Source organism: Ambystoma mexicanum, chromosome 9 (assembly GCF_040938575.1).
Source record: "Ambystoma mexicanum isolate Mex_15411 chromosome 9, UKY_AmexF1_1, whole genome shotgun sequence".
Taxonomy (NCBI): Eukaryota; Metazoa; Chordata; class Amphibia; order Caudata; family Ambystomatidae; genus Ambystoma; species Ambystoma mexicanum.
The window spans coordinates 89,766,411-89,785,835 of record NC_090931.1 but is presented as its reverse complement, the minus strand read 5'-3'; the positions used below and the strand labels follow the sequence as shown (position 1 = coordinate 89,785,835).

At 46.9% G+C, this 19,425-nt stretch overlaps 1 protein-coding gene across 1 annotated transcript in view; it reads left to right on the top strand.

Moving 5' to 3' along the window:
* The first annotated feature begins 2,973 nt into the window (after positions 1-2,973).
* The window catches only part of LOC138487690 (nicotinamide N-methyltransferase-like), a 52,785-nt gene continuing 36,333 nt past the window's right edge, over positions 2,974-19,425 (top strand). The window contains exons 1-2 of the mRNA XM_069614215.1: positions 2,974-3,157; positions 7,515-7,722. Of these exons, the coding sequence (XP_069470316.1) occupies positions 3,010-3,157; positions 7,515-7,722 (356 nt within the window). The 5' untranslated portion in view covers positions 2,974-3,009. The remainder of the gene's footprint in view (positions 3,158-7,514; positions 7,723-19,425) is intronic.

Below are 19,425 nucleotides of genomic sequence, written 5' to 3'. Positions count from 1 at the left end.
ACCTCGGAAACAATGTTGATATCTGTGTTATCAGAAGCTCCACCTAAACTGAGTTGTTGTTGCTGTTGAGTGCAAGGACCTGTGTGCTGAGCTCCGCTGCAGGAAGGGGTCGACAACTTCTCCTGCTCTAGTTTTCATGAGCCGCGTGGCTCCGCTCTGGTATGCCGGTATTCCCAGGTATGACTGTGTAAGTCTGCACTCTTCACCAGACTCCATGCGCCGCTTTCAGTAGATGTAGACTCCTCCTGCAGTTAAAGGAGCAGTAGGTTTGCTGGTATCAGTATCCAATGCTGGTGAACAGAAAAAATAAAACACAGCCACTCCACCAGAGTTCTGGGTAAGACTGGACTCATCAATGGACTCCACGCACTGGTGCTACATGCCACTTTCAGTAGATATAGACTCCTCCTGCAGTTAAAGGAGCATTAGTTTAGCTGCTATCAGTGTCCAACGCTTGTGAACAGAAAAATAAAATACAACCACTCCACCAGAGTTCTGAGTAAGACTGGACTCTTCACCGGACTCTAAGTGGGCAAGTTGTGGCCTCCCAGATATTTTGGTGTACAGCTTGCATTATCTCTTACCATTAATTAAGCAAGAAAGGAATGATTGTAGTTGTAGGCCAAAATGACTTCAGGGCCACAGGTTGCCCACCACTGACTGTGACGAAGGAAAGGCTTCTATGCATTGGAGAAGCAAATATACACATAAGTTAAACAGAGTCAAAACATTTGCATTTAACATGTATCACCTGTTGCCTTTTCTTCTGCCTGCATATTGTCTTCCTTCTTCTATTGTAGGCTTGGACCATTAGCTCCATCCCTAAAGTTAGTAAGTGCGCCCTTTGTCCATAAAGCAAGTTTATTGTACAATGGCCGGGAGGGGGCTTAGATGACATCTATGAGTCCAACTAACCAACTAACCGTCGTCGCCTTGAACCTCACAAAGAACACACATTATATATAATTTGCAACAGTTAATACACTCCCCCAGATAGCATTACAAAGTCATGCCCCCAAACATGATTGGTTGTCCTGTACAGAGAAATCTAAAACCCACACACTTCATTGGACATAGTCCGTATAACACAATCTCCTAAAAAAGCATAATTACAAGGTTTACATTTTCAACACACCCCTTCCCAAAGACCTCTCCATATTTGGTGGCAGCCTTGCCTCTTAGGTACACAACAACAGAATTTGTATCAATAACGCACACAGACCTATCCCAAAATTACCTAAGCACATGAAGACAAGAGAAAGACACATAGATTCTCTTTTGACCTATTCGTGTTTGCTAATTACATTGCTCAGACCTGTCCGGTGTCTGAAATTTATGACTTCTATGTGGTTGACCTTTCTCTATTCACATGAGCTCTGCCCACTCTCTGACGAGACAATCATTCTCTTAAAATGTATTACTACTGGTCTCTGCAAGTACCCCAGGAGAAGCCACCTGCTTCAAACAACCTCCTGAATTAACAAGATGCCTATCTGTTACAATGAGCTCTCCAGCTCACCAGAGATTATATTTTCCCTTCCCCTCCAGCACTTGAGCCATCTGCAAACTGACCGCAGCTACCCCATTGACCAACTTGAAAATCCTTTTCCCCAACTGCTAATGAAGCCTTTGCAAACCTTTGCCATGATGGCAAAAACACCCTTCTGATTAATCCACAATGCAGAGACCCATGATACACAGAACAATCCCACCTCATATATTTCATATCTTTTACTAAATTCAAATAAATACTTCCCATACATGTATACCATTATGTGTGCATTTCATACGTATTATGATTTCCTATCATGAGCACCATTCATATAGCTAAACTTCATATGCAAATTTTGATTGCCTGCTTCAGCTGAGTGTGAAGGGGCCTTCCGTGTGACAATGTTTCATTGTTATGTTTCTGCACACATGCAATTCTACAAATGTACCACAAAATAACACAAAGGGCCTCATTATGAGTCAGCCGCGCCGGAAAGAACGGTGGTGGTAAATCCGCCACCACCGTTCTTTCCGGACCAGCTGATCTCGAGTTCTGCAGGTGGGAGATGTCACTCCCGACAGGTCTAACACCACCCGCCTGTAGGCGGACGTGGGAACACCAGCATCATTACAGCATGGTGCCAGTGTTTCCACTTCCCCATTCCCATGGCGTGCTATGGGACTCCATAGGAATGGGGATTTACCGAATTCCGCCTCCGAAATTACCGGGTCACCGGTGTTGTAATGCCCCGATGATTCCGGTAATCATGGAGGCTGAATGGTAATACGAGTCCGGCAGTAACCTGCCGGTTTTTCCGGCTCGATTACCGCCGGACTCGTAATGAGGCCCAAAGTAACCTAAATGTAACATTTGAAATGCTTTATATATTTACAAGACATTGTTCAATGTAACTTTGACTCTCCGCGTAGGTCTCGATGAATACACTGATATGGCTTTGCATTTTCAATAGCAGAGCATATTTTTCATTCCAGGCATGGCAAAGAATACTTTGCAGAACAGAGGCATAATGCTGAGTCTTGACTGAAAAGATCAAATAATGCAAAAAAGCGCTTGCAACTGACAAAAAAACATGTTAATATGGAAAATGATTAGGCACATTATAGTGGCCTTGCGCTCTAATTCTCTTTTCTTGCCGCTCATTACTATGTTGACTTCATTCATTTAATTTGATCGCATGTGTTTTTATATATTTGGATTGTGACTATTATATTTTACACTCATTTTTGAGATGCATAATTATGCCCAGCAGGGCATATAGTGCCGAAAGCAAATTCAACAAAAGGATTGAAAGAAAAAAAATCAAAAAGAGAGCAGCTTTCAAAGGGAACAAGGCAAGCAAAAGGAAAGCGCTGTGTACACACAGGCACACACACACGCACCCACGTGATAACCACTTAACACCCTTAGAGATGGAATAAATGTAGATCCCAGAGTGTGCTTCGGTGCAGACTGCAGCCAGAGCAAGAGTATAGTCCCAGGCAGTCTACAGAGTCAGCATGGCAAGTACCAGATCCTGGCTTTCTCTCTACAAAGAGCATTTTGATTTACAAAAATATCTGCATGAATTCTTTACAGTTGAATCTGGTTGTTTGCCTGATTCGGTGGTGCAGCCCATGAAGCAAGTTGAGAGAGTCTTCACGTCCGGTAGGTACAGTGCATTCCTGTGTCTGGGAATTCTGGGAGTGGGCCAATGGGAGGTCTACAAAAACTAGGTCTTACTGCAGGGGGTGAACTATTCTAGGGTACGGCCATTAGATCTGAAATCAATTATATTCATGAACTTTCTTTGGGTCTCATTAGGAATTTGGGGGGAATTTGGTGATAAATCTGATGACTTGCTAATATACTCACCATTACCGCCAATTGGTCCTGTGGGTTTACCAAGGAATGACAAGTTGTGGTCTGGCAGTGTAAATCCACGTTTTCTGGAGTCCGTAGAACTCCATTGGGATTTTGCCAGTAATTCCTCAGTGGTCATTCTGCCGATAGACTTAAAGTGGCGGATATACCACCAGCATGTTGCCAAAGGAAAATACTCCACTTCAAGGTCAAACTTGTAGTTCAGCGATGCTGTAAAAATGACAGAAATTCTGTTACTGCCAAAAAAGTGGTGGTAACGGAATTATCACTGCTTTTCTCACCAACGGCCATACTTGTAGTAAGTCCCTATGTGTTTAAAAGTGTTAGAGAAACGGTAAATCCCAAACCAAAAAAATATATATATTTTTTTTTCTTTCTTTTACCCTTTCCCCAAACCAAAAATATTGATTTTCTTTGGAAGAGAAACACGTCAATTAAAAGGCATCTCCAGCCTCCCGCTATCCCTGTCTGCATATTCTGCAGAATCAGGGCACAGGCCGAGACACCTGGTGTACGGATTTGAACATGTTTTTGTTTCAAAGATTTCGAGTAAAGCCTGGGAAAAATGACATAATGCGAACATCTAAATAAAATGCAACTTTAGCTAGTCCTTTATCAGCCAAAGTCGATTTCTCTCAAACATGTATAATAATTATGGAGGTATTGTTCTGTGTTTAGGATTGATTACTTGGATAAAGGTGACATGCACGAGGGAGTCAAGTGAGTGAGCGAGTGATGTCTCTCTCTCACACACACATAAACACGAACGCACACAGACACCCACACAATCAATTTTATACAAGCTCATCATTTAATGTGGGTATCTGAGTATTAGAGTACACACAGGACCTCATCAAGGGCTGGGAGGAGTGGCAAATTACTGCTGTGCCCAATCCCGAATTTGGGCGGAAAAATTGATATTTACCTCCATCTGTGACCTGGAGGCAAATCTCTAGCTTTCTGCCTGTTTTTTGTGCTATTACCGCTGGTGCTATTACCACTGGCGGTAATAGCACCAAAAATCTTAATAGAGTCCTATGGACTCTCTGCAAAATGGGGAATTACTTCCTTACCATTACTTGGGGTCCGGCGCTAATAGCGTTGGTGCTATCCTGGTGCAATTACTGCTAGGATACCGCCAAGGCGATGATGAGGCCCACAATCTACATGAGCAGGGTGAGTGGGGGAAATGAGTGAAGTGAGCAAATGAGGTGGGACACACTTGCACCCACACATTTACCTGAAATTTCACACTCAGTCAAACACAGACACATACTGTGGAATGACTAAGTGAATAACTGAGTGAGTGACTGTACATTACAGAAACACCAGGTAGAAGCTGTTAGGGAGAATTCTCATATGGCTAATTTCCCTTACCTAGTGAGTCCCTCAGCAGCTTTGCTGGATTTCTAGGATTTATTTGTTTCTCCTTGTAAGAGTGAGAACCCTTTTTCCCACTCTTACATGTGTTTTGCTGCATGTGTTTAACATCTTTGTGTTCATAGACTGTGGAGCCTCACCTAGTCCACAGGCATCATCTGCTTACTGTGTGTTACACAGCACCTTCAGTGCAGTGACACAGGGTTGTCTTTTAGACTTCCCACTCAAGATTCCTTTTTCTGGGGCTGACTACTGTCCCCCAGAACATGTAGTTACCATTAACTTTACTAGTCTCTTTTAAAACCACAGACCCAGTACAAACCATCTTACATGGAGTACTGGAAAGGGTTACTACTTATCCCTTTTTGTCTGTTTCTCTTGGAGCATTGTTTTGCTCCCTTTCCATTAAGACTTGGCTGGTGGCAGTGGTAACTACCCTATTTTTTCTACTGCGGTTATCTTAAATAACCATGGTATTGTTTTAGGCTATCTTGGTAGCCTCAAACTTAAATCCGCTTGACCATATTGTTTTTAATATTGCTCCGGCTAGGGATAGTCGCCATTTCTTTTTGGAAAAGTGTTTCTCGCGTTCGCCTCTACGCGCCAAACCAAGTTTGGTTCCTTTGTTCACTGTCTTTTTGCAGGCTTCTGCACAAAAGCCCTCCTTTAGGCGCCTGAAAGTCTGGACAGGCAGGATGTGGGGGAGGGGTTTTAGGACCCCTGCATGGGTTCCCTTGGTAACCCAATTCACACTCCTGTTTGATTGGCTGGGTGACTGTTCCCGCCACGACAGCCACCCTGCTGTGTGATTGACAGCCAGGCTGTGTGAATGGGGGAAAACTGCATAAAAAGCAGATCTCTGGGTCTGGAAGAGCAGAGTTGCCACTGGAACGAGAGAACCAAAGAGTAGCTGACAGAAGAGGACCCCTACAACGACTGAACCACCGGTGAAGCCCTGCTGCAGGTCCAAATCTTCAGACTCCAACGACAGAGAGGATCTTCCAAGAATCTTCTTCCCTTGAGCTGGTGGGACCAACCAGTTCACCCAAACTCCAAGCCAGGACCGCCTCTTCTGGTCGAATTCGTTGTACAGAGCTACAGTGGGCCGGATAGCCCGGAAGGTCGGACCCTGCTTGGGTTTTAAGGAGCACACCTTTTATTCTTTGCTTTACTCTGCTGCTGGTTTCTTCCCTGGGTAGTGCAGGACCCTCCAGTCTTCCTATTTTGTGTCAGTCCGATAGTCGCTTCAGGAACCGTGAGCCTGCTGGAACTACCAGGAACGTCCGCCACAGCGACAGCCACAGCTTCTTCTCCATTTAAGGTACTGTTCAACATCCGGTTGTTTGTTTCGTCCAGCCGTGGTAGAATGGTGTGAAACCTTTCGCCAATCTGAGGGCTTGTCCTTCTCCTCTCTTTAAGCTAACTTTTCTACCGACCAACTTCGTTCTGAACTCTTGGCAAAGGCTTAACCGTGAACTACCCTGAACTGTGTGTTCTTGAGCAAAAGCCATTTGTCCTATTGACTTTGGCTTTAGCCTATATTACTTGATCCCATCATTGTAGTTCCTCTTCCTAGATTGCCCTTACTACTAACCTGCTGGTACTGCTTCTTTCTGCCTAACTTTGTCTTTCCCTCCCTTTTTAATTAATAGAGTGCCATTTTGCTCTCACTTCATTTTGTGAGCTTAACTTGTCTGTCAACTATTGGGAGTGGTGTGGTGTATTAAGAGTGTGATTTTTGAACTGCTTCATTTTAGTGAAATGTTATACAACTGAAAAGTAAATAAATGTATATTCTTTTTAACCTTGCGTCAGTGTTTGATTGAAACATAATAACTGCTGTCCTTTGTGTAACTATTTGATACTGCTCACTTACTCTTGAGATAGGTCTGGCTGCTCCTCTACTACTACCACTATAACTGTGTAGTACAGGCTGGCACCAAAGGTGAATTTGTGCTGCCACGTGTAGTCCTAATTGAGTGTAGTGTTGCAAAGGGTTCTGCATATAATTCTGCCTAACAGAAGCCCAGCATTAATGACACATTTCCAGCACCCAGAAAAAATGTCTGGCTCATGCCTGACCCTTGGAATGACTTGCTCATGAATTATGCAAAAGATATCCTGCAAGATTAGATTATGGTGTGTGATGCCAAAGTATGTACACAGGGTAATAATCCAGGCACAAATGCTGGTTTGTGATGCATAATGGGTCAGTGGATTATCTCTGTTCATGAATTTTGCAAATGTGGCCCATGGCAGCACCTGTAGAAATGTTGGTTTGTGTGCTTAGCATGGGGGTTACTGGATTTGCATAATGAATATGGCACTTAGAGGGCATTTACTCTTTTTGTTCCACCGCCAAATCGCATAGTACAGTCCTACATTTTCATCAATTCATCAAGCACCAGTTCCTGGGGAGATCAGTGTTAATGGGTTCAATGCCCTTCAAGGTACAAGCGATACATGGAATTATTATGGTCGAGTCTGGACCAGAAGCTGTGAGGGGGGTCCCCACAGTTTACAGAATGGTTCCCCTCTGGTAGACAGGTAATGAATGCATCTGTCCCTCATCCGTTATTGAGCCAGCAGCGTAATACTTGGGATGGAGGGTGATTTGCCCATTACCTATGCATCTTAGTCTAGATACCCCGCCTTCCTTATCGGGAATGCCTGATGGTAAGGTCCTTGTCGAGTGTTGAAGTGTAATGAGCCCAAGTGATCTTAGCATGACCCCTAATAGTGTGATGTCTTTTCTCCACAGGCCTTGTGAAGGGGGACCTCATGATTGCCTATGGACTATATGTGCATTCACATCTTCTTTTCTCTGCATGTGACACCTTTAAGGAGATCATTATCATTGATTTCCTGGACTGTGAAGTGCAACATACAAAAAAATGGATCAAGAAGCATCCAACAGCATTCAGCTGGAAGCGCTCCATGGAGTCTGCTTATGAAAGTGAACAAGAGAGGTATGACCCGTCCACATTTTGCCTCTACACCAGGGGCTTCCAACCTTTGGCTCTCCCAATATTCTGGACTACAGTTCCCATGATATCTGCCTATTCACTATGCTGGTTAGGGATGATGGGAGTTGTAGTTCAAAACATCTATAGATTCAAAGGTTGCAGACCCATGACATATACCAAGTCCCTTATAGTCCAGCACACTTCATTATTTTGGGTTCAAACTCATAGGTGGTGCTATAGTGACACCTAGCAGTAGAAAAACTATTGGTAGGTATAGTGGCAAATGTGTATGAATACACACCCTGCCTTTGTGATGCATAACCCTTGTGTATCGTATATTTTCAAAAACGTAACATTGTGAGTGTGTTTCTTAGTTGCAATTGCTTGTCACTGCTGTCTTTTCAAAAGATGGAGTCCCAGATGTCTGAGGCTTGGCATAACATATTTTATTTTGCTCTACCATTTTTGCTTGATGCGTGTGCCTGTTTTCTGTTAAGTCCTTTAATTACTTGTGTCATGTAAATATAAATCGATTGTTGCCCATAACGTTCGCTGTCAGTCTCTGTGATTGTCACTCTGTCAGTATCAGTCTCTCTCTGTCAGTGCCAGTCTCTGTCAGTCAGTCTTGCTGACTTCCATTTGAAGTCTTCATTTGTCACATAATAGCTACATATTATTTTAGCAATTTTCATTACTTTGGGGAGACACACAAGCAGTAGTTAAAGACACACAACTAGACAGCTACAAAAAGGTAAATATCGCCTTAAGACAAAGTGTCTGCCTGCATACATTTAAACAATTTCTGCTGTTTAAATTATTTGATCTTTCATACATTGTTGATCTACACGGGCACACACGTCATTGCAACATCCTGAACGCCGTACGTGACGCGCCAGGGCAAGCGCACAACGTCCGTGCACACACCAAAAAGTGGTCGGGACACAGGGCGTAACACGCGGAATAGGGAACAATGCGTGAAAAAGAAGGCGTAACTGGGGAAGTATTGCAGGGAACTACACAGAACGCCCACACGCATGCGAACAACCCGTATTCATGGATTCGAATACGCCAAACCCGCGCACGGCTAAAGACACGCATAGGCGTCAACGCATCCGCCACATGAAGGCAGGCGGAAGCGTCCCCGTGCACAGTATAAGAGTGCGCGCAAACAACAAACACGTATATACAGCTACGATGAATGCCCCATTTGTCGCAGCACTGATCGTGGGACACTGCAGGAGGAGTAGAATAGCCAGGGCCCGCATTTTTTCCCCCCGGACAATCCTTTTTGGGATGCCTGACGACCAGGTCTATGGCAGGTATAGGTTTCCACCTCGTATCATCCTGGTCAGGGAGTGGGAAAATGACCTTATATCCCCCACCCTCTGCTCCCAAGCATTGAACCCCTTGGAGAAGGTGCTCAATGTCCTGCATTTTTTGGCAACTGGGTCATTTCAGCGGACTACTGCCATAGTGGGGAGTGGGGGTCTCACAGGCCACGCAGTCACGCTGCCTACACCATGTCTTGGCAATCATGACAGCGCGCCCCTCAGTCCGCAGGCACTTACACATGCCTAGAACACCCGCAGAAAGGCAGGCCGTTGTCCAGGACTTTTACAGGGTGGCACACATTCCCAAAATGCTCGGTGCCATAGATTGCACCCATAATAATAAATAATAATAATAATAATTTGGCATTTATATAGCGCTGCGAACCCTCAGGTATCTGAGCGCTGCTTATTATTACCCACGGTGTGTGGTGCTCATTTATCGACCTCGGAAGGATGAAACGCTGAGTTTGGCGCTGCCGGGATTCGAACCTGCGTTCGCAGGCTCTGCACTGATGTCAAAGTGAGCGCTCTACTCGCTGTGCCACTTGACCGGCTACGTCCACCTAGGGCCACTGAGCACATCTACCGAAACCGCAAGCACTGGCATTCCATCAATGTACAGGTGGCATGCGATGCAAAGGGAATCATCACCTCTGTCTATGCAAACTACCCTGGCTCCACCCATGACAGTTTCATATACAGAATGTCCGCCCTGAGCCGGGCCCTTGAAGCTGGGTAGCATGGTGACACATGGCTCCTAGGTGAGTACAAATGCCCGTGCACATGCATGCATGTCACACACACAAATGCACAAACCCCAATAATCACAGCCATTATCACCTCTCCAGGGGACAGTGCCTACCCTCTGAGCAACTTCATGATGACGCCAATCCGGAACCCCACCACACCACCCCAGGTAAGATACAACATGGCCCATATTGCAACCAGGGCCATAGTGGAGCGCACATTCGGAGTGCTCAAGTCACGCTTCGCTCTCTTGACCGCTCTGGCGGGCAGCTACTCTATGCACCCCCAGTAGTGTGCAGGATCATTGTGGCAACATGTGTCCTGCACAATGTTGCAACACGGCAGGGCGTACCGGTGGACATGGTGATGCCCCCACATCCCCAACCACAGGCACAGGCGCTACCCATGGGAGGGGATAAGGCACGTGGTGAGGCAGCCCGGACCCGGCTTGTGGCCACATTTTTCACCTAAACTCCCACCCCTGCGGACTGCACACATGCCTGGCACATACCAGCTGACAATCGATGATGACACAGAGACAGTCAACTGTCACAACCTTATCACCCTGAGAATGTTGCCATGGAAGTGCCACATTGTGTGCATCCATAGGTACTCAAACCAACCAATCCTGTTTGACCAAAAGGCACACATGCAAGGTGTGAATCACACAGACCTGCAAAACAGGCCATGACTATCACTGGTATGTCACCCAAACCCTCCCAAACCACAACATGACATGGCAAGCAATAGCAAAACACCAACACAGTACCAATAATGTACGCAGTGACATGTGAAAAATGTAAAGTGGCATCAGACAATGATGCCTGACATGGAATCAGATGAAATGACTGACCAACAACCTCCCACCCAAAATAAGTAATTCCCAAATGCATTCCAACAGTTGTAGTTGAAACTTAACAATGAATGCCTGTTTACATGCGCATTGTGCATTGCAAAATCAACACTGCAGAATCCGTGTGATGTGTCCATCTCCTGCAACACACTACTCAGCACACAGCATAGTGACCAGCCATTGTGCGTGACGCACACCCTGAGCATCACATCAAAATGGCAAACTACATCAAAAAGCAACTTATGCATGTACAGGATCCACAAATGGTCATAGATCATGTGCTGCAGGGACACAGTGGGCCCCAGAAGGCAAACTGAGTGTACATGTGGACATGGAAGGGTGGTTGTACATGTTGTGGATCATAGTGTGAGTGTGTGTGTCAGTAGGGACATGCACTCAATACATGCATGTGCAATCAAGTGTCCATCAGTGTCCTCTACACATCACATGTGAACATTGACCATGTGTACACCCCAGCATGTCAAACCACAACTATGCCCTCACACCTGAAAGGTAAACACAACACATGAACAGGCATTGATCAGCAGAATACATCATGTACATAGGATACCACAATTACAATGTCAGGGTGCTCATCACACTGTAGGGCAAGGCAACTGTCAACAACAAAATACCCCCCCTCACAAATCACCATGACCCACTGATTAACAGTGCCTGGGTTATGCAGCCTTCTTCCTTGAAGCCTACCTGGCCACAGGATCACCCTTCCCCTTTGTCTCCATCTTCCACCTTGCGTGTACAAAGTGTCCAGCACCCTCAGAGTCCACCTTGACATGCAAAACTACCAAATCAAAGAGAACTCAAAGTAGGCAAACACACAAGCCAAGCAAAAAGCCTGCAGGCAGCAAAATACACCAGAAGAGTCTCCAGTAGATGACTTCAAGCAGGAGTTCATCACATAGCACAAGTACTAGCCCAATGATGGAACAACCAAGGTAGCACAGTAAAACAATGTCACAACAGGATGTGTAGCATGCTTGGTACATGATATACAATGATGCACCACAAACTGGTGTGTACTGTCACAGCTCCTGTGTACAGGCGCAGGAGTGGCACGAACCAACCACCCCCACCGTGCTCTGGGTGCCTGCAAGGTCAAACTTACACAGGCCTCTGCGACCCTGGTGGGGAAGGAGGGTCAGGGATATGTAGTCGGGACAGGCATTGGTAATCTGGATAACTGGAAAGACGGGCAGGAGAGGGGAGTAGGATTGACAAGGGACAGTAGGGAATGCACAAAAATGTACTACTCACATTAACACATACACAATCAGACCAAACTTGTTCATCATGCACATAGTACCAAATTACTCAAATGGAACTCAAAGAGAAACTTATGTCTGGGGTGAGCGCTGGCCTCCTGCGAAATAAAATGCACTGCACACGAGTCTGTCCCTCGCTGTCTGTCCCTGTGAGCTACTTCTTTCCATGTCTTGGAACGCTACATGGCTAATACAACTGCCTCAATGGACCATGGTCGACCGGAGTGTATGTGCCACTGCCCCTGCAGGTGCCCCAGACAACTTTCCCATCAACTAGCCATTAGTCCACCAACGCATCTCAGCTATATTGTGTGCTTCAACACCAATATTTGTCCAAGCTCACCGTCAGTGCAGCTACTAAGCATGCATGTGCAACTGGCCTGGTGGAAGGTTGGCTGCTGTGTGGCCCCCCTGTGCTGCTCACCTTGCCTGGAGTCCCTTGAAACACATCAGCTTTTTTTGGATGTATGAGCGCAATCCCTGTGGCTCTGCTTGCGCACACATGCTCATGTCGGCACCACTAAATGTGTCCAGCTTCCAGACGTCCAATGGGCCATGTCTGTTGGCAAAGGTGGTCTGGAGGCTCATCCCCCTGCAGAAAGGGCATGAAACACATGATTAATGCTTTGAAATCACCTGTGTGTGTCTCTTCAGGCATTTCATGACTGGACCATGTCAGAGACGTACGTCAGAAATTACACCATCAGTGCAACTTTCACAGGCAAAGTGTGGTAGACACTGGCCCTCATTACGACCCTGGCGGATTTTTTCCGCCATCGGCGGACTTTTCCGCCATGGCGCAAAGTCCCTTTACGCCATGGCGGATGGCGGACTTACCGCCCCATTCCGAGGTCGGCGGGGCGGTAAGTCCCCATTGACCCATTTACCCTTCCCCATTCCCATTTCGGCCCCATAGGGCTCAATGGGAGTGGGGAAGGAGTTAATTACGCCACCGTAAATTACGGTGGCGTAATTAACACCAAGGTCCCATAGCGCCATGGATTTTTACGCCCGCAAAAAGCTGGCGGAAAAATGACCATGGCGCTATGGGAACTCGTAGTTGGCGGTAAGGGGTCGGCGCAGCTAACGCTGGCGCAGACCCCTTAGCGCCAGGGTCGTAATGAGGCCCACTATCTACAGCATGAATTGCAACAAGCACATGTACAGTAAAGATAAGAAACATACTACACAATGTGTAGCAATTAATGTACACATGAATCATGAAACCCCCCCATCTAGCAAAATAAGAACAGTGGTCAACAACACCCCTATTATCCCCACTAGGGGTGTTAACACAAGTAGGACAGCAGCAGACATGCCACAGATATGACAGTCCAAAGCCCTTCTGTAATAGGCTGTTACACCGAACCATCCTTGCGAACCCATGGATAAGGGAAGCAGGAGTGGCATATGTGAGTCAGGACCCAAGCTGCAAACACATACACAAGACAAGCGCCCAGCTGGAACAGACAGTGGATGCTTTCAAAAGCCACAAAGCACTACACCGTCACATGAAAGCACAATAGACAAGCAAGTTTAAACTATATTAACTAATTACACTTACCTAATTAAACTAACTATCAAATAGAAACTTAACTAACTAAACTAAAAGAAAAATCAAAAATGGCCACATACAACCGGGGGAGGCACCCAGGAGGGGGGAGGTACAGGGTGCTGTTCAATACCCACATGCGATGATGTTGAGGAAAAAAAAAAAACTCCATGGGCTCAACGCCTGCACAGCCTGACCTATGTGGGAGATACCTCGTCGTCCGAGTCTGGCTCTTCCTGGAAAGGAGGACATGGCACAGGAGCCTGACCACACCTAGCTGCAGCTTGCCCCTTGTCGGCAGCATGTTCTGTGTGGCGATGACACGTAGGTCTGCATGCAGGACCTCACGTGATACGCGTGCTTCCACTTGCAAGGTAACATGGTTAACACGGAGTTCCTCCTGCAAGGCCTGGCTCAACAACTGATGCACCTCCCGGCAAGCATGTAGCTCAGCCGAGATGGTATGCTCAAGCTGCACAAACTTCTCCTCTGACCGCTCCCTCTGGGACATCAGAAGGACACCCAGAGTGGATCTGAGGGAAGCATACTCCTCCCTCAGGGCCTCCATGTATGCCTCTGCGTGAGCAGCAATTGCTCGACGCAAAGACACCATTTCAGCCTGGCGTGCCCTGTCTGAGGCCGCCATACCCAGCCTGAGCGAGCGGGCCGTGGACCGTGCCGCCCGCTGCTGGAGAAGCACCTGCCTAGCAGGGGGGAGCATGGATTGGGCAACACGCTCCATGCTCACAGCGATGTTCTCCATTGCTGCCCCCTGGCATTCAGAATTGGCAGTCATGTCTTGCTCCCACTCAGTATACAGCGGTTGCACGCGGTGACCGCATTGCTGGGCTTGACACCTGCGGGACCCAAGGACTGGGTGTCCTCATTGTGTTGGCACCACCCGCGGCTGCACGACTACATGCCCCTGTCGACGTGATGGCCCAAGCACATCAGTGACTGGTGTGGAGGGTGATCCTGCGTCCCGATCCACCAAAGGCAGAGGTTTCAAGACTGTCTGACCCCTCAGTGCAGGTGTCGCAGACAGAGGAGTGCCCACATCAGAATCACTGTCATGATGCCTACCTCCAAGGAGCCAGGTCCGACCCAGCAACCTCAGAGGCAGGCATCATTTCCCCCAGGGGGAGTGCCAGCGGGCCCAAGCTGGGGCCCTTTGGATGCAGTCCTGGCGCCTTAGGCGCCAAGCTCATGTTAGACCTCTGTCTTTGCGCCTTAGGTGCCAGGCTCATAAAGCTAGACATATGTTCAAGTGTTTTAATGTGCACTTACCTGATGCAGACCATGCTGCCACATCCAGGCCCTCTTGAGGCCTGAATGGAACTACTTTACCTGTGGGACTACTTTCCACCCGGGTGTGGTCGGGGAAGGATACATACCTGATCGGAGGAAGGATACACACTTGGGACTTCTTCCAAAGCTATTTAAACCACACCCGATCAGCAACTCACGCTTCGCGTTGTTCTGCTCCTCGCAGCTGGACGCTCACCGTGTCAGCTCCTGCATCTGGACTTCAGCCACGCCTGTCAGCATCCTGGGTCACCTGCAAAGGGAGACAAGAGACCTTACCAGCTAAATCTGCACCACGGAGACATCACCGACGATCCTGAAAGGAAAGACATTATTTTTAAAAGCATTTCGTTACGATCGCTGCAGCGCTGCATTTCACTCACCTTTCCTGGGTTCCACCATCTTCAGCAGCGATCATCCGGATACACAGCCACTTCCCAGAGCCTAGAGATAAAGACAAGAATAAGAGGTGAGAGAAGGAAGGGAATAAGACTTACCTGTTGGGTCATTCCCATTTCATTTCGGGTCTTGCCGCTTCCAGGCATTTTCCGGACCCCGGCCCCTATGGGGAAAAAAGACAAAGACATTGAATGAGCGCATGCAAAGACAGTTCCCGAGCGCTCATCCAGAACTAACCTGCCATTTACTGGAACTGGAACTGCACGTTTTACTTCGGGTCGGCGCCATAACTCCAGCATTCCGAACCCCGGCCCCTAAGGGGAAAAAAGACATAAGCATTAGCGCTTGCTGCAAAAAGCCAATGAACATTATTATTAAGCTTGGACTTTTGAACTTGCAACAGAACTTTTACAGAGCCTTACCTGAATAGTCAAGCTTACCTGAACGCCCATCAATCCTCAATCCAGTGAAGTAACTGGGTTTCAACGCGCCCCTGCATCAGAAGCAGGATGGAGAGCTCATCTTTCCTGACCCTAAGGGGAATATTCCTGCGAGTCGGAGAAGCCAGAGTAGAGGGCCTTCCTGTCCATCTTCAGAGTCCTGCGCTTCACCATTGAAGAAGCATCAGCACTCGAAGCCAGACCTGCGCCTCCGTGGGAATCAGGTGAGCGTTACAGAACGCGAAGCCTACCCACAATTTCCCACCCGGGCGCTATGGAGACTTCCGAGACTGACCAGCTGGCCCAGCTTTTGGGGGAATTACGGGCAGAGGTGCACTCAGCCCGCCAGGAGACTAACGCTCTCAAAAGAGAACTGATCTTATCCAAGGAAAGAACAGATGACCTAGCCAAAAGGTTATTACAGGCCCAGGCAGGGCACACTCCTTTACCTAATTCCGGAGACATTTCCACATCAATGGGTTTGAGTAACCCGGTACAAATTAATCTACCTGGACACATGCCTTTGGCCCCGCCTGAACGTTTTGCGGGGGATCCCAAGAAATATGCCGTCTTTATGAACCAATGTCGTTTACACTTTCTATGCAGACCCGGAGCTTTCCCTAACGACCAGACCAAGGTAGCCTTTATACTATCTTACCTCAGTGGCAGTGCTGCCGATTGGTCTATTCCATTGGTAAATCAGGATGATCCCATTCTCCAGAATTTTCAGGGCTTCCAGGCCAGCATGGAAAGATTGTTCGCTCGACACTCTCAAGGACAGGCCCTTGAAAACGAACTGCTATCCTTACGACAAGGTAATCAGGATCTTCTGTCCTACATAGCCACCTTTAACAGACTGGTTGTGGAAACTGGATGGCCAGAAAGCAAAAGGATCACATTGTTTCATCGAGGCCTGCGCGGAGAGCTTAAGGATGTTCTAGCTCAGATAGTAAACCCACCCCAGGTCTGCGCAGACTACATTGACTTGATGGTTCAACTTGATCACAGACTTCAAAATAGAAAAGCAGATCGGTTCAAGTATGAAAACCGAGCACTGATCAAAACCCACGCTAACTCCAAGAGTACTGACGTATCTGAACCTATGCAAATCGGTGGTGTTAAAGGACCATCAACGCAGAAATAACGAGAGAGAAGGCGGCAAATGCAACTTTGTCTGTATTGCGGGACTTCCAGTCACTTTCTTCGAAATTGTCCAGTTAAACCACTTAAGAAGGTGGTTGGAGCTACTGATAACGAATTAGTGACACCTGATTCGGGAAACGACCTAGCCCGGCAAGCGTAGGGGTCCGCTTGCCGAGCTTGAAAACTAACTCTTTGACCTCGCATTTTGTCATGCCAATGGTGCTCGTGGATCCAAAACAGCCTCAGCAGTTGCATGCTATAAAAGCATACATCGACAGTGGAGCTATTGGAAATTACATGGACCGTGAATTGGCTTCCAGGATTAAGCTCCCTCTCCGCCCGAAAGTAACCCAAGATGTCATTACTACAGTAGATGGAACCGAAATAGCCTCAGGGCTAGTAACGCATTCCACTGTTGAAGTGACACTGGTGGGTCAGGATGGACATCGGGAAGCAATCGTGTTTGATGTGATCAAGGCCCCACAATTTCAAGTAATTCTTGGAATTCCTTGGTTAGAAACACATAATCCCAGAATAGACTGTCGAGCAAAGAAGATAAGTTTTCCTGATTGTGAACCAACTTGTTATCCAAGAAATCCAGCTATGGGTCTAGTCTCAGCAACTTCCACCCCTGTACAGCTACTGTCAGAATACCAAGAATTCCAAGCCGTTTTTCAGAAAGAACAGGCTAACACGTTACCTCCCCAGCGGTCTTATGATTGCCAAATCGATCTGGTACCCAATGCTCAACTACCTTGTAGTAGGATTTATGCTCTTACGGAACCTGAGAACCTGCATTTGCGTCAATATTTAGATCAGTACCTAGCCAATGGCTTTATTTGCCCATCCAAGTCTCCTGTCTCTTCAGCTCTGTTCTTCGTGCCGAAAAAAGAAGGCGACCTTAGAACGTGTATAGACTATCGCGCCCTAAATCAAATAACGATTAAGAATTGTTATCTTCTGCCCTTGATCCCTGAGCTTATCGACCAGGTGAAAGACGCTTGTGTGTACACCAAGTTAGAACTCCGAGGAGATTATCACCTGGTGCGCATAAAAGAAGGCGACGAATGGAAGACTGCATTCCGCACCACGTTTGGGCTCTTCGAATATCAGGTGATGCCCTTCGGTTTGTGCAATGCACCTGCCGCCTTTCAGTACTTTATGAATGATGTTCTTCGGGAACTTATCGATGTCTGTGTCATTGTCTACATTGACGACATCCTGGTGTACTCTTCTTCAGAATCTGATCACAGAAAACATGTTAGGGCAGTTCTTGAGAAACTGCGCCAGCATAGACTATTTGCAAAACTCGAAAAATGTGTTTTTCATACCACAGAAGTTGAGTTTCTCGGATTCATCCTGACACCTCAAGGAGTCCGAATGGACTCACGAAAGGTGGACGCCATCCTCAAATGGCCATCTCCAAGCTCGATGAAGGGAGTTCAGAGCATGCTCGGCTTTGCCAATTTCTATCGAAGATTCATCCCGGAATTTTCCCGAACAGTCCAACCCATCACCGCTCTCCTAAAGAAAAACAAACGCTTCGAATGGACTCTTGAGGCCGAACAAGCCTTCCAGGACCTGAAAACCAAATTCACCTCTGCACCTGTATTGAAGCACCCGCACCCAGATCTCCCGTACATAGTGGAAACCGATGAATCCAGTTCGGCCATGGGAGCTGTCCTGTCGCAAAGAGACCCAAAAACTAACCAACTACATCCAGTGGCCTTTTGGTCCAGAAAATGTTCTCCTCCTGAAATCAACTACGCAATTACCGATAAAGAGTTACTGGCCATCAAATCTGCTTTCAAGGCTTGGCGTCACTACCTTCTTGGGGCAAGACACACCATCACCGTAATTACGGACCACAGAAACTTACAGTATTTAAAGACGGCCAAAGCTCAATCGTCACGATAACTCCGATGGGCTCTATTCTTTGCGGAATTTGATTTTGTAATTACCTATCGCCCTGGCTGCAAGAATGGAAAAGCGGACTCCTTATCCCGGATTGGCATGGAAGAACCTAATTCGAGCTTAGAACCTGTGCCCATCATACCTGAGCAAAGAATCTTAGGCTTAACTTCATTGCAAACTATTGAGGATATCCAAACGCAAGTAAAACAACTTCTAGACTCTTCAACCTTACTGGAATGGAGTCAAAAGGGTCCTCATTACACCGTTAAGGATGACTTACCCTACTTCCAGGAGCGGTTGTTTCTGCCAAGTAAAGAATTGCAAGAACTTGTTATTGCCCATCATCATGAATCTTTAATGGAAGTACACCCTGGTATCGCTAAAACGGAGGAAAAAATCAAACGCCACTTCTGGTGGCCTTCTTGGAGAAAAGACATAAAGTCTTTTGTACTGTCTTGTGGAATTTGCGCCCAAAACAAGGCTCAAAAGAAAAGGCCAGCCGGCCTACTTCAACCCTTGGATATTCCACCAGCACCATGGCACACCCTGTCAATGGACTTTATAACAGATCTGCCTCCGTGTGCTGGTTACAACACAATCCTTGTAATTGTGGACCTATTCTCCAAAATGGCCCACTTTATCCCTTTAAAGGGTTTGCCTTCAGCTTCCACCTTGGCCAAGGAATTCCTGGAGAATATAGTTCGCATACATGGTTTCCCTTCCATATTAGTCTCGGATC